We start from the raw sequence: 16,531 nt of genomic DNA on the forward strand, positions 1-16,531 counted from the left end.
AAGTCGAATCGCGGTAATTTGGCGAGTGATAGTGTTGTTGAAGATGTTCTTGCTTGAGTTTGTTGCTGATGATGCTTGATAGGGAGAGAAGAAGGCGGCCGCAATCAAGGAATTTAGGGTTAGGGTTCGGTGGAGTTATGTCTGAGAAGCAATCGGATTTTAGTGATGTTTGCAGAAAGATCGAAGATGTTAATCGTAATTTTAGGGATGTTGATTCAGAATTGGTGCAAAATGTGGAGGTAGTTGATGATGTGGAGCGAAAGGAGGTTGAAATTAACGGTGATTTGAATGTCGAAAAACCGTTTGAGGATGTTCATGTGAATGGAGATGGTAAAGAGGTTGAATTAGAGAGTGTGATTAAGGCGAAAGTTGAGGTGGTGCAAAAGAAAGAAATTGAGAAGGTTTTTGAATTCAATGCTAAGATTAAGGAGGAAAAGGTTCAGACATTTAATGTGTCGTCTGAATGGTAGGCGATTAATGGCGGTGGAGGGGACGGTAATGTTGTTGGATTTGAACACGAGGAGAAACACGAGTTTGTGGTGGAGGCTGATGGATCATTGCCGTTTTATATTCTTGATGCATATGAGAAATTTTATGGTGCTAATGCCGGTAACATTTATCTGTTTGGCAAAGTATGTTTCGATTTTTGTTGGTTAAAATTGAATTGTACTCCGTATTGTTTTGTTCCTTTATTGATCATGTGATATTAATGTTGGAAAGATAAATCGTAACAATGAAAACAGACAGAAACTTTAACGAAACAAGAGACAGAAATAGACTTATCGAAACGGAAATGCAGCGCCGTGGTATGGAGGCCACTGACTTGAAAACTATATCGGCACGACCGTGGTGGTAATCGTCTCACACCGGTAGTTTCCCAAGGTTAACACTGCGACACTCGTACACAACCACTCGTGTATGAGAGCCTTGGAACGAACAGAAACGAACCCAGAAATTATACTCAGAAGCAGAAGAATATCATATTTGAGAGATAGAAGAGAGTTGTATGAATTGTGTATCTAAGTGATGAGAGGACAGCTCTTTTTATAGTAGAAAAAAGAGCTGTTACAGGCAAAAAAACGGAGGAAATAAAGGAGACAATAAATCCCCTTAATGACAGTCAAACGAGATTAATGGAGAATAAATCTCCTTAATCACAGAGATATTATTTGACTGAGATCCGTTTATAGGATTCCAAAGACACACACACAAGCCAGGCCCAAAAAAGATAAGATAAAAGAGGGCACCGCAGGTGCTCTACCCAAACCCAAACCCGAGCTCGAGCCGGCGGCGGGCTTGCGCGCGCGTGTGTGTGTTTGGACCCAAACCCACAAGCCATTGTCGCCGGCGATGGCTACTTCGATGACGGCGAGGAGGAGGATTGGACAAAATCCATCGCCCGTTGTCATCCGATGATGACGATGAGGGCGGCGAAGAGTCCGAGTTCGGGAAGTTGAAGAAGAAGAGGAAGAAGGAGAATGAGAATGAGAAGAAGAAGAAGGTTTCGGCTAATTCTGCTGCGCTTTCTTTTCTTCTTTCGCTTCGTTAATGGGGAAACAGAAGATTCGGCAATGTTTACTAGTAATGTGCTTAAGAAGAGGAATGAAGATAAGTCGAATCGCGGTAATTTGGCGAGTGATAGTGTTGTTGAAGATGTTCTTGCCGAGTTTTTTTGATGATGCCGATAGGGAGAGAAGAAGGCGCCGCAATCAAGGAATTTAGGGTTAGGGTTCGGTGGAGTTATGTCTGAGAAGCAATCGGATTTTAGTGATGTTTGCAGAAAGATCGAAGATGTTAATCGTAATTTTAGGGATGTTGATTCAGAATTGGTGCAAAATGTGGAGGTAGTTGATGATGTGGAGCGAAAGGAGGTTGAAATTAACGGTGATTTGAATGTCGAAAAACCGTTTGAGGATGTTCATGTGAATGGAGATGGTAAAGAGGTTGAATTAGAGAGTGTGATTGAGGCGAAAGTTGAGGTGGTGCAAAAGAAGGAAATTGAGAAGGTTTTTGAATTCAATGCTAAGATTAAGGAGGAAAAGGTTCAGACATTTAATGTGTCGTCTGAATGGTAGGCGATTAATGGCGGTGGAGGGGACGGTAATGTTGTTGGATTTGAACACGAGGAGAAACACGAGTTTGTGGTGGAGGCTGATGGATCATTGCCGTTTTATATTCTTGATGCATATGAGAAATTTTATGGTGCTAATGCCGGTAACATTTATCTGTTTGGCAAAGTATGTTTCGATTTTTGTTGGTTAAAATTGAATTGTACTCCGTATTGTTTTGTTCCTTTATTGATCATGTGATATTAATGTTGGAAAGATAAATCGTAACAATGAAAACAGATTAAACTTTAACGAAACAAGAGAGTAAATAGACTTATCGAAACGGAAATGCAGCCGTGGTGGTATGGAGGCCACCGACTTGAAAACTATATCGGCACGACCGTGGTGGTAATCGTCTCACACCGGTAGTTTCCCAAGGTTAACACTGCGACACTCGTACACAACCACTCGTGTATGAGAGCCTTGGAACGAACAGAAACGAACCCAGAAATTATACTCAGAAGCATAAGAATATCATATTTGAGAGATAGAAGAGAGTTGTATGAATTGTGTATCTAAGTGATGAGAGGACAGCTCTTTTTATAGTAGAAAAAAGAGCTGTTACAGGCAAAAAAACGGAGGAAATAAAGGAGACAATAAATCCCCTTAATGACAGTCAAACGAGATTAATGGAGAATAAATCTCCTTAATCACAGAGATATTATTTGACTGAGATCCGTTTATAGGATTCCAAAGACACACACACAAGCCAGGCCCAAAAAAGATAAGATAAAAGAGGGCACCGCAGGTGCTCTACCCAAACCCAAACCCGAGCTCGAGCCGGGCCGGCGCGCGCGCGTGTGTGTGTTTGGACCCAAACCCACAAGCCATTGTCGCCGGCGATGGCTACTTCGATGACGGCGAGGAGGAGGATTGGACAAAATCCACTGCCCCGTTGTCATCTGATGATGACGATGAGGGCGGCGAAGAGTCCGAGTTCGGGGAGTTGAAGAAGAAGAGGAAGAAGGAGAATGAGAATGAGAAGAAGAAGAAGAAGGTTTCGGCTAATTCTGCTGCGCTTTCTGCTGCTGCTGCTTCGTTAATGGGGAAACAGAAGATTCCGGCAATGTTTACTAGTAATGTGCTTAAGAAGAGGAATGAAGATAAGTCGAATCGCGGTAATTTGGCGAGTGATAGTGTTGTTGAAGATGTTCTTGCTGAGTTTGCTGCTGATGATGCTGATAGGGAGAGAAGAAGGCGGCCGCAATCAAGGAATTTAGGGTTAGGGTTCGGTGGAGTTATGTCTGAGAAGCAATCGGATTTTAGTGATGTTTGCAGAAAGATCGAAGATGTTAATCGTAATTTTAGGGATGTTGATTCAGAATTGGTGCAAAATGTGGAGGTAGTTGATGATGTGGAGCGAAAGGAGGTTGAAATTAACGGTGATTTGAATGTCGAAAAACCGTTTGAGGATGTTCATGTGAATGGAGATGGTAAAGAGGTTGAATTAGAGAGTGTGATTGAGGCGAAAGTTGAGGTGGTGCAAAAGAAGGAAATTGAGAAGGTTTTTGAATTCAATGCTAAGATTAAGGAGGAAAAGGTTCAGACATTTAATGTGTCGTCTGAATGGCAGGCGATTAATGGCGGTGGAGGGGACGGTAATGTTGTTGGATTTGAACACGAGGAGAAACACGAGTTTGTGGTGGAGGCTGATGGATCATTGCCGTTTTATATTCTTGATGCATATGAGAAATTTTATGGTGCTAATGCCGGTAACATTTATCTGTTTGGCAAAGTATGTTTCGATTTTTGTTGGTTAAAATTGAATTGTACTCCGTATTGTTTTGTTCCTTTATTGATCATGTGATATTAAAGGTGAAAGCAGGAAATTCATACCAAAGCTGCTGCGTAGTCGTTAAGAATATACAGAGATGTGTGTATGCGATACCAAATGAATCTGTTTTTCATAATGAGGTGGTTTTAAAGTTGGAGAAAGATTTGGCAGATTCTAAAATTTCTATTGGAGAATTTCGTGCTAAACTTCATGTAAGTTGATTATCCATGTGAATGATATAGGGTAGTAGTGCCTTCATGTCGATTTGTTGATTGTTTTCCTTTGAATCTTTTATTAGGAAGCAGCTTCAGGATTGAAAAGTGAAATCGCCAAAAGGTTGATAGATCTTAATGTCTCTACATTCAGTATGACGCCAGTTAAGGTTTGAAATTGCTGTCTGAATTTTGTTCAATTAGCAAATGTGCTGTTTCTTGAGCATCAAAGGTGGTCAGTGTTTAATGTTTGAAATTGTGTTAATTTGCTACAGAGGAGCTATGCGTTTGAGCGCTCTGACATTCCTGCTGGAGAAAATTATACGCTTAAAATCAACTATCCATTCAAGGTATGTTTTTTTTTTTTCTGAATCAACAAGTTTAGACTTTAGAGTACTATTAACTTAACTCGAATGCAGTGAGGCTAACATATGTTTTATCATAAATTTCAAAGACATACTGGTGGTTTATTATATTTGTCTGCACCTGCAGGACCCTCCTCTCCCATCAGATCTTAAAGGAGACAGTTTTGGTGTGGTTCTAGGTACTCACACAAGGCAAGTTAATGACCTAACAAGACAGCTTTTAACATTTATGGGTGATATTTAGTGTCATATTGCAATTTAGCACTTTGATATGAAATAGCCAAGAATACTGTTACTTGATCTCCTGTATGTCAGTAAGATTGGAGTTGAAATTTCCGATTTAGTTTAGTTTTGCTTGATTCTTGTCATTTTGGCTTTTTCTCTGAGAATTCTGCTTGTAATGTTTTCTTTTGGTCAGCTTTCTAAATATTTGTAAAACTATCATCATCCGATTCTCGAATCTGCCTTTTGGTATATAGCATTGCTTACTTAAGATGAAGAGCCCACAATAAATGTTCAATGCTTTCATTAAAGAAATACGTATTGTTCTCAACTCTTCTCACACACAATTCTCGAACCTGGTACTCGTTGGCGGATTACTCCACAGTGCTTGTATAAATCACGCTGAATATTAATTTCTTGAACCTTTGTGACATATTGCGTGGCACATTTCTTATCTAGTTTGAATAGTTATCTATTTGTTGTATTTTATGACATGAAATAATTGGCGTGTATCTACGACAGTGCTCTGGAACTCTTTCTGGTCAAAAGGAAGGTCAAGGGGCCATCTTGGCTGTCAATCTCTAAATTTTCTAGCCGTGACAAGCGGGTAAGTTATTAAGTTGTGACAGAACGGAGTCTACCATGTACGGTTTTGAATTGGATATTTAAAAAGGTGCTTTTGGACAGGAGAGCTGGTGCAAATTTGAGGTAACTGTTGACTGTCCTAAGGAAATCCAGGTGTCAACTTCCACAAAGAACACAGCCGAGATACCTCCAGTTATTGTGACTGCAATCAATCTGAAAACCATTGTCAACGAGAAAAATAATGCTAATGAAGTCATTTCCGCTTCCATTATCTCATGTAGTAGAGCCAAGGTATGACTCATGTTTTAGTCAATTTAATGTGCGGTATAGTTTCTTTATGGTAGTGTCTAGGTCTTGTTTCTCATTTGTTCTCATATAACCATTTGGTCATTGGTCATTGGTCATTGGGAAACAATTCTGTATTTTTAACATACGGGTAAAGCTACATTCATATGACATACCAACATTTGTCCTTACCTTGCCATAAGCGGAATCCTTTGAAGCACTAGGGTAATATTATTGTTGTATTGAACTATTGATGCGTTGCAGTGTAGAATTCCCCCTGAATTTTGATTCTGCAAACTGCATAACAATTGACAGTTTTAAAAATTATGAACTTCCTCAAATGATGCGTCTTTTTGATATATATTCATATAAAGGTACTAGAATATTCTATTATCTGGCTTGAGATATATTGGAAAATTATTAACATTGTTAGTTACGTATCTATGAATTTTACAATGTTCTGGTACTTAGAACACGTATGGTAACCACATTTTACTCGTTAGCTTATTAGATAATAGCCAAAAAACTGGAGTACCATATCCAGTTGGCTCGTTTGTGAACTACATTCACTGGGACTCTGGCATGAGGTATATTAATCTTTACACTGGTCCAGTTTTGTAGTTTGTTACCATGTTCCAAGTTCTGGGGTTACGGACTTGTGAATATTGAGCTGAATAGCTGATTTACTTGTGCATACCATCAGCTAATTGAAAACTAGATAGCAGAAGAAGATTTTATCAAGAGTTGCCAGCTATACTTACAACTCGCAGTACTTATGCTGCATTTAAAACTTTTAGTAGTTTGTAGATTAGACTAGTCCTTTTGATACATAGATATAACCAAGCCAAGCAAGTTAGTTGAATTGCATCATTGCTCATTCTGTCTGCAGATTGACATTCCAATGTGTAATTCGGAGTGGAAGACACGTGGTTTGCTTAGCCATTTTACAGTTGTTAGGAGGCTTGAAGGTGGTATTTGGCCTGTGGGGTTCACTACAGAAGTTAAAGAGAAAAATTCAAAAGCTACGGTTCTGCATTATGAAGGCAGGTGTGTTTTTAGGGTATATTTCTAATTAAAGTGACCGTTTGTCCATGACTTGGATTTGTAAGCTTTAAATCTTCAATATGCATGCTTTGAAGTTTGAAAATTAGCGTTTTAATTAGAGCTGGCAAGTCTGACCCGACCCGACAAGACCCCAAAATATTGCGACCCGAAACCGACCCGACCCTCCGATGACCTGTAACCCGACACAAACCGATTATCAGTGACCCGAACCCGACCCAAACCCGACCCGATTAAATTGATGACTCGGCAATTATTAAGCTTAATTTTGATCAAAATGAAAGTGATTTAGTGCTTACGGAGTAGAGCTGATCAAAAGCGGGCTTGGGCCGAACATGGGCCGGGCCTAGCCGCTAAAAAAGTGTCCGACGGGCCGCATTTTATAGCCCGAGCCCGCTCAGTGGGCCATTTTTCATTGTCCGTACCCGCCCACTTCAAGATAACGGGCCGGCCCGCGGGCCTGACTAAAATAAAATACAAAAATTAGTGTTTCTATTAAAACACGAGTTTGTTATCGACTTATCGCTACATCCCCTAAATCTTAACAAATGTCTCTAAAAGCTTACCCTTAAAAAAGTATACTAATTTTCAAAAGATAAGCTTACTAGATTTTGGAAAAAACACAAGTTTGGCAATGTTCTGCTACAAACATCAAAAATTCATTTTTGCCTCGGTATTTGTGCGGCACTATTAGCGGTTACATACACTCCCGTGAAAATACTTGAAGATAGTATATTTATACAACAATCCCGTTAGCATGTCCATTCTCGGAGAATATTTATACGACAAGTGTAAATACTGACAATCTCCCACTTATACGTAAGGTATAAGTATTCATTTGCGCTACCTAATTGGTCTAGAGTGTACAAATTGCAAATGAAATGAGCAAAGAAAGTCCGAGAATTGAGGGTTTTCATGAGGTCACTATTAATAGCGGGCCTAGCGGGCCGCCCATGGGCAATTTTGCTTAGTCCAAGCCCGTCCATTTATTCTAGCGGGCCTAGTTTTCTTGTCCGTTACCTGTTTAATTTTTGATTTTTCTTGTCCAAGCCCGCTATTTTAGCGGGCCGAACGGGCTGGGCCAAACGGGTCGGCCCGCACTTGATCAGCTCTATTACGGAGTATATTGATACGTTTGACTTAACCAAATAAAAGGTTAAAAACTAAATTTAATGGTCAAAAATTGTAGTAATGTGATTAAGTTCTGACCAAACCCGATACATCATTTCACCCGAAATGGCCCGACCCGATAACAACCTGAACCCAACCCGGCTCGACCCGGAAGGGTTTCATGACCCGATATGACCCGACCCGACTTAACCAGACCCGACCTGACTGACCCGATTGCCACCTCTATTTTTGATACACTAATTTATTGAGCATTTTTGCAGCGAAAGTGCATTGTTGGAGCGTCTGATGTTGGAGATCTACAAGTTGGACAGTGATATTCTTGTTGGTCATAACATTTCGGGATTTGATCTAGATGTTCTTCTTCATAGATCGCAGGTTGGTAATCATTGCATAGCACTTATACCTATTATTACTGAATAAGGAGCATGTGATAGGATGAAATTAGATGTATGAGTATTTAATAAAGTTTGGAGTATGTTGCATTCTGCTAAATTATCCTTGTTCTTCAAGTAGCTGTTTATTGTAACTCTTCCTATTCGTATCTCTGAAGTCCTTTATCTTGGTTGGTATACTTCAAACACTGTAGCAGCTAGGATGACAAGACGCTGTGTCTAAATTTGCAGGCGCTCAAAGTAGGAAATCTTACGTGGTCTAAAATAGGTCGTCTCAGAAGATCAACAATGCCTAAGCTGACCAAGGGAAGTGTTGCTTTTGGCTCTGGAGCAAGCCCGGGAATAATGTCTTGTATTGCTGGCCGGCTTTTATGTGATACGTTTTTGTGTTCCCGTGACCTATTAAAAGAGGTAAATCATTTTTGTTCTATCTACGAGAGCTTTTTAACTTTTATGCCTGGCTTCTTAGCTGTGTTTCTCTTGTAGGTGAGCTTTTCTCTGACGCATCTAGCAAAAACTCAGCTGAACAAAGAAAGAAAGGAGATTGCACCACATGATATTCCTGGAATGTATCAAACAGCCAGCTCTCTTTTCAACCTAGTATGTTATGCTTTTATTCGTTCTTTTAATCTCCTTCATCATTAAAGCGCATTTGTGAATTTTCTTAAATGCTTTTTATATAACAGTAGCCATACGAGAGCAACAGAAGTGTGATTATAAGGATGATTATGAATTGTGAATCTTACCTATTTATACTGATTTGTTTCCATGGTTACAGGTTGAATGCAATGAGACAGATGCATGGTTGTCGATGGAACTCATGTTTCACTTGAACATTTCCCACTTACTCGCCAGCTTACCAATATCAGTGGCAACCTTTGGGGAAAGACTCTTCAAGTTAGTTTTGAATTGTTCTGCTGCCTGTACATATCTTAGCTACTGCCAGGGCTAGTCCTCATTATTGTCCACTATTTTTCCTGCTTTTAGGGTGCTAGAGCACAAAGGGTGGAATATCTTCTGTTACATGCTTTTCATGCTAAGAAATTTATAGTTCCGGACAAGTATTCTTCTCGTGGAAAGGACTCAAAGGAGAGCAAATTAACAAAACGAAAACTAGGTAATGGTGATGATACAGATATTAATGACCCAGTTGTTGAGAATGAGGCCCCAAATGAAGATCAGGGCAAACGCAAGAAAGGTCCAGCATATGCAGGTGGATTGGTTTTGGAACCCAAAAAAGGTTTATACGACAAATATGTGTTGCTTTTGGACTTCAACAGTCTCTATCCTTCAATCATTCAGGTTTGTCAGATTTTTCCTTCCAAATTGTTTTCACACAGTTCTTATTTGATACTGTTTGACACGTATACATGTTCCCTTAGGAATACAATATCTGTTTTACGACTGTTGAAAGATATTCTGACGGATCAGCGCCACGTTTGCCATCATGTGAGAAGGCAGGAGTTCTCCCTGAGGTATGGCTGGTTTTTGTATTCATAGCTGTTAAAATAGCTTCTACTACGTAGTGTGCCTAGAATGAATGTCCCACATTGAAAGATGTCGGGGAGTTGATCATAGTATAAACCAAGGACTCAATACTACAGCCCCTGTAATTGGTTTAGGCGTGAAAGTTTCTTCTGATTATGAATTGGACTTGTCTCCTCCTTGTGGGTGTGGCCCATGCCGTTTCTATGATTTAACACTTCACTTTGGTCATGTGTCGCGTGTCCGACACGATACGATACTTCGACACTTCATTTCATACCAAAAAATTGAAAAATTAACGAAAATAACTGTATCCGACACCCTGATATTTGTCGGACACAATACTTCACAGACGATTCAGGGTAACATAGGATTTAACGCGTTGGTTGTAAGTTTATGTCTTTTGCTTGTAAAAGTGTAGAGCCTATTCCTTCTTTTGATGCAATTGAAGTCCTTTAATATTTGCAATTGAAACGCCAGGCTGATAACATGGCTATTAGTGTTTTGATAAGAGTAGGTATCCTGAGAGACGGTCTATTGAGAGACTATTTTACAATTTTAAGAAAAAGTGGTACTAAAGGTAATAAAATAGGTACAAATCATGATTAAAGATAAAATGGATACATTTATTATGTAAATAGGTACGAAATTACTATGTCACGATCAACAACAAAAGGGTCACGAAATACAAATAAGAGTACGGAACACTGGTCTCTCAATAAACGTCTCTCCCATAAATGGTATTGATAATTATCAGCTTATTTTATTTGCCAGATGCCAGATACTCCTCTTATTATTGTTCTTCATCAGATGATATATGGCCTTGTCTTCCATAGTTTTCAGCTTATTTTCTCACAGATGTTGTCACTTTTATATTTCAACAGTTGCTTAAGAATTTGGTTGAGAGAAGGAAAATGGTGAAGTCTTGGCTTAGTCAAGCATCTGGTGTTAAGCGTGATCAATTTGACTTACAACAGCAAGCACTAAAGCTAACTGCAAACAGGTTTTTCTTTCCCATCCTCTTTCTATTATGGCAGTTTTTCATTTTGATTGTGTTATTCAGGTTTATAAGCCATTTCCTTTTTTCTACTTGTTTATTCTTCACAGTATGTATGGATGCCTTGGTTTTGCAAACTCAAGATTTTATGCCAAACCTCTTGCGGAGCTTATAACACTACAGGTAGAATCTCTTATAAACTATGTTATACTAGAAGTTTATATGCACAAATTAATCTCCAACTCTATGAAAATGACATGATTTTATTTGCAGGGGAGAGAGATTTTGCAAAGTACCGTTGACCTTGTGCAGAATGTTTTGAACTTAGAGGTTAAATCTTATGACGTTTGTCCAGCACTTCTTGTTACACTTAGTCACTTTTTTCTGCTTCAGTGATGTTGATTTTCCATCTTTACAGGTTATCTATGGCGATACAGATTCAATTATGATCTACAGTGGGCTTGATGATTATGAAAAAGCAAAAGTCATTTCTAAGAAAGTCATCATAGAGGTAATGGCGTGGATGTGTGCATACAGCCGTCTCACATAAGACACTGCTTATCAAGCAATCACTCACTTTTGCTGTCGTTGTTCTTTGTGAGCCTGAAACCCCGACATTGATTTCAGGTTAATAAGAAGTATAAATGCTTGGAAATTGATCTGGATGGGCTATACAAGAGGATGTTGCTTCTCAAGAAGAAAAAATATGCAGCTGTCAAGGTGGAAAAGCGCAGGGATGGAACTACATATGAGGTTGCTTTATCACCTTCCTTTGTTAATCAGAAACAACTCAAAAGGCGTGTCCTCCTAATGTAAATTTATTGATCGATACAGGTTAAAGAACGGAAAGGTCTAGATATTGTACGTCGAGATTGGAGCTTGGTATCTAAGGAAGTCGGAGACTACTGTCTGAGTCAGATACTTTCAGGAGGGTATGGTTTTTTTCTTCTCATGTTTCAAGATGCCTTTCCTTGCTCTATATAAAGCATGTAAACTACTCGACAATTCCTTTAAAGATAACTCAATTTTGGGTTTTTATTACATTGTAGATCTTGTGAGGATGTGCTGGAATCAATTCATACGCATTTAATGAAGGTGAAGTCATTCTTGGAATGCTCTTTTTTGTTAGACTTGCACAGTTATATTAATACATGACCATTCCATGTAATTGTAGCATTGAAACTTAGGGTCATGTCGATCTTGCTGGAAGTTTTTATGGATGTGAAATTAAGCACTCAAGGTAATATATGCAGGTACAAGGGGAGATGAGGAATGGACAAATGGGTCTTGAGAAGTTTATTATCACAAAATCATTGACAAAACCACCTGAAGCTTACCCCGATGCCAAAAATCAACCACAAGTCCAGGTGATTGTACTGAACGGCTCTTTGTTGCATTACCTCATCTGTTGGAGCCATCGAAATGTCCTGTCTACAATTCACAATCATGGCTCAAACCTCAACGGTTTTTCTATAATGTTTCATTAAAATCATTTGTAGGTGGCTTTGAGGCTAAAACAGAATGGTTACACTTCTGGTTGTTCCGCTGGAGATACAGTCCCGTATATTATTTGTTGCGAGCAGGTTTGTTGAATCTACATCACCGATGTTCCTGCAATGATGGAAAAACAGCAAGTTTCTTGACTTTTTTTTGGACAGGAGATTAGTGCAGGTGCCTCCACAAGTATTGCTCAACGAGCTAGGCATCCTGATGAATTGAAAAGAGACAACTCTACATGGTTGATCGACATAGAGTATTATTTATCACAACAGGTTTACTTTTGATTTGATACTTCAGTGACCAACCACCTTGATGTCAACACAAATTGCTCTAAAACCAGCCCATTAATGATTTAGCCCAACTAAAATATTTATCTCAGTCTAGAACAGTACATTTTTATTTATTTTGGTAACTTGATTCTTTTAATCATGATCACATATTTAAGTCATCATCATAAAATATTGTACTGTCAATATAAAATTTCATGATTCATAAATACAAATATTTTTCCTATACACATTTTGGGGCTGGTATCATCGAGGATTTTTTTTTTTACACTACAAAATAGTCTATAGGGGAGTTTATGTGATGCTATACACTTGCATTTCAATATCTTGATGTTCCTAAAGCCGAGTTTCACTGTTCAGATTCATCCAGTGGTTTCCCGTTTATGTGCATCCATCCAGGGTACTGACCCTGCACGTCTAGCTGACTGTCTGGGCCTCAATTCATCTAAGGTGAGGGAGCCTACCTTTTTTTTCTTTGTGGGAGTTTTGGGCTGTATATTGATGTAAGCTACTGACTTGATAAATACTCAGTTTCAAAGTAAATCACACCAAGACACTAGCAATGATCATACGAGCTTGCTATTGAGTGTTGTTGATGATGAGGAGAGGTATGTATCCCTGTGTTTTTATTCATAGCTTATCGTCCCATTTCTACCTTTACTGGGGCCATTAATTTACTCTAGAATGTACAAGTTTTAGACCCCGTAAACAGCCATTGAGTATATAGTGGGTGCTGCAGATATCAAGGTTGTCAGCCCCTAACGTTGTGTTGCCCTAGCTGCTCCAGCACTTTTGACTGCCCAAGCATCTTTAGTTACCTGCGTAAATTAACCATAGACAAACCTAATGAGGAATCGGATTCCAATATCTGGCAAAGATTGCGGTGCCCCAAGTGTCCAGAAGAAGGGGATGTTGGTAGAATTTCTCCCATGATGATTGCCAATCAGGTATCTAATTCTCATCTATCTTCCTGAGATACTCCCCGCCTCTAAACTGGTTCTAGTCCTTGAAATTTCATGTGGTCATTTATTTTAATTCGACTACCTATACCTGACATGTTCAAGGATATGGGTATGGTGTTGTACCTGTCCTCTACCAATCTAACCCTTCTCCTCGAAGTAGCCAAAAGAAAAGGAGCGCATGACAGATATGTTTTGTAAAAAAATAACAGTAGATAAAGATACCAAGTCCGAAATATTTGGTTTGATTTCACTTATTTCAAGCCTTACTCAATATATCTCTTTATTTACCAAAAAAACTTCCATACATTTTGTCCCGCACCCATATCATCATCTTAGAACAGAGCCCGTGTCTAAATAATCGAGTTATAACAAGTCTGTCACATGTATATGTATCCATGTCCTACTCATGTACCGAGTCCGACTGATAGGTGATTTTGTGTCTGGTAACTAATCAATTAGTTATGAATTTATGATGTCAGATTAAGAGGCAAGCAGATGGGTTCATTTCACTCTACTACAGAGGCTTGATGACGGTAAAACTACACCTGGAATCTTTAGTTTTGGTCGAAACTGTTCAGAAATTCATCTAAAACTCTCATGTTGTGCAGTGTGATGATGAAACTTGCAAGTACACGACTCGTAGCCTGAACTTGCGGGTGATTGGAGATGCTGAAAGAGGAACAATTTGTCCAAATTACCCTCGCTGCAATGGCCGGCTTGTCAGAAAGGTACCTTCGAAATTTCAATGTTGTGAACAACGAACATAAAAAGCCAGAGTACCACCTGCTAATAATGTTGTGTTCAACAGTACTCGGAGGTGGATCTTTATAAGCAGCTAACATACTTTTGCCATATATTGGATACTGTCCGTTGCATTGAGAAGGTATGTCGTGTGCTTCTTTACATTTCCTCCAAACACCTGAAAAAATAAGCTCATCTGGTTTCCTAACTGTTGCCAAACTGGGAATGCGTAGGTTGACATTAATGCAAGGGAAATACTCGAAAAGGAGCTTGATCGAGTCCGCCCCATAGTTAGTCCCGCAGCTCTAGTAGTGCAGAAGCTGAGAGACCGATGTGCTTATGGTTGGGTACAACTGACTAATCTTTTTGTCACTCTCTGAAGCAAGCTGCTTCCGCCTCTGATTAAAATGTGGAAGATGCTGTATGATATGCTTAGGTTAAGGTTTAGGGATGGCAATGAAATCCAAATCCTACGGATCGGATATGGATAGCAATATTTAAGATCCAACGGATAAGGATATTGATATGGATCGTATGGTCGAGATCCAGATTTTATCCTTAAATCTATTTTTATTTTATTTTCTTAAAAAATAAGTTAAGTTAAACAAATAGTAAAAATATATGCTTTGTTTTTTTAATGTTTTCTCTTAAATCAAACCATGATTTTTTCTGATTAACATTTTTCGATTAAAAAAAATACCTTTTTAGTGTTAATGTAATTTCATAAGACTTTATTTTTATGCTTTAAAATTTTAACTTTATTATTTGTAGTTAATAGAGAAAAATATTATGTTACGCATTAAAATCCAAAAATTAATATTTTCATATTTTAAGAGTAAGTTTTCTTTTACTATAAAAAAGGATATGGATAGATCCTGATCCAGTCCAGATCCTGCGGATCCGGATATGGATATGAGAATTTCAGATCCTGTAAATATGGACCGAATCAAAATCTCATAGGATCCTATCTATTGCCATCCTATTAAGGGTCTACAAAAATCAAAATATGAGAAACTGTGTAACTAGAAATTTTTTTGTGTTTAATTTGATAGAAGAAGGATGGTGTATAATACAAAGCTAAGGGTAATTTGAACACATCCTACTGTACGAATGAACTCAGTCCTTCCCAGTTTCCACTAATGTAAGAATTCTTTGATTCTTGTTTGAGAATCTGATGGTCTAGTTTACCATTGCAAGCTATGTAGCATGAGCTGTTGTCAAGTTTGTTGAGTTTATGGATTCAAGTACCTAAGAGGGGAGGTGAATTAGGTACTATTTAAAAATTTTAACTACAACTTTATTAATTAAAGTGAGTTGCAAGAACAAAAGAGAAGAGAGAGTACTTCGAGTAATATTGCGAGATTACACGAGTACTAAAATGAATGTCTGCTGAAGTATGAAAGTAACAACTGTTCGAACTGTATCTATTTGTGTCTCGATTTATGGAATACAGATCATGAGACCAAAAATGTGATATGATGATGAATCACTTGAAATGTAAGCAAAGCAAGACAAACAAAATAAAAGAGCAGCGGAAATAAAGTGAGAAAATTAAACACGAGATTTTTGAATTGGTTCGGCAAGAAACTCAAGTGCCTACGTCCAATCTACTTTTTATTGATTTCTTTTAGTGATCTACTCCGACAACTAAAAGACCCGTATAATAAAAACACCAACCTACTCCGGTTGTAAAGCGAGTCCAAGAACTACTCCGTTCTTATGACAAGCCAACTCGCAACCTACTCCGGTTGCCAAGAGTTGAAGACTACTCCGTCCTAAACTCTACTAACACACTTAGAATGTTATAAGGATCAAGTTTCCACTAACATATTCTTAGCAAAGAATAGAGATGGACAACTTTTACAAGATCAACAATTCTTAAGCAAGAGAGTTTAGTATGTTAAAAAAAAGAGCCAAGATCAGTAACAACTTGAAGACTCTTAGAAGTTTTGCAAAGACACACGGTTTTAAGCTTTAAAAACAATTTGCAAACTTGAGAAATATTTCAGAAAAGTCTTGGGATTTTTATGGAGGAATGGCTCGCCTTTTATAGAGGAAGTGAGTAAGGGGGTTGCTAGGGTTTTGAAGGGTCAAAGACTACACATGTGAAGAGCTTCAACAACCACCCAATACTTGCACCAAAGAAGGTTCTTTTGCAAAGGCAAGAATAGAGAAAGAGTGTTTGAAAGTTATCCATAAAAGCTCATGCAAATTCAGAAAACAAAGAGGGAAAAACAAGTCACATGATGACAAGTTTACACAAATATGGCAAAAAGCAATTCTTGTTTTCTAAAAGACCAAAGGGTCAAATTTGCAACATTTTGAAAATGATAATTATTCAAACCACTCTTTATTGAAGGCCAAATCCTAATAAAAATCTGAAGTTTATCTTTCAAAAATAAGAGACACGAAAAGCCTTTTGA

At 38.4% G+C, this 16,531-nt stretch overlaps 1 protein-coding gene across 1 annotated transcript; it reads left to right on the forward strand.

The window, feature by feature from the left end:
• Nucleotides 1-2,945: 2,945 nt before the first annotated feature.
• LOC141643496 (DNA polymerase alpha catalytic subunit-like) lies at nt 2,946-15,348 on the forward strand. Its single transcript, XM_074452680.1, is given in 31 exon segments — nt 2,946-3,843; nt 3,924-4,094; nt 4,181-4,264; nt 4,370-4,444; nt 4,587-4,651; nt 5,204-5,288; nt 5,369-5,557; nt 6,441-6,598; nt 8,005-8,119; nt 8,368-8,547; nt 8,623-8,736; nt 8,915-8,972; nt 8,975-9,033; nt 9,124-9,438; nt 9,519-9,611; nt 10,506-10,624; nt 10,729-10,948; nt 11,037-11,129; nt 11,246-11,371; nt 11,453-11,550; nt 11,668-11,713; nt 11,872-11,985; nt 12,118-12,201; nt 12,277-12,390; nt 12,766-12,855; nt 12,937-13,013; nt 13,145-13,352; nt 13,847-13,900; nt 13,976-14,095; nt 14,176-14,250; nt 14,342-15,348. Coding segments are annotated over 31 exon segments (4,239 nt in total). The 5' UTR covers nt 2,946-3,150; the 3' UTR covers nt 14,489-15,348.
• Nucleotides 15,349-16,531: the final 1,183 nt, after the last annotated feature.

Source organism: Silene latifolia, chromosome 2 (assembly GCF_048544455.1).
Source record: "Silene latifolia isolate original U9 population chromosome 2, ASM4854445v1, whole genome shotgun sequence".
Lineage (NCBI taxonomy): Eukaryota > Viridiplantae > Streptophyta > Magnoliopsida > Caryophyllales > Caryophyllaceae > Silene > Silene latifolia.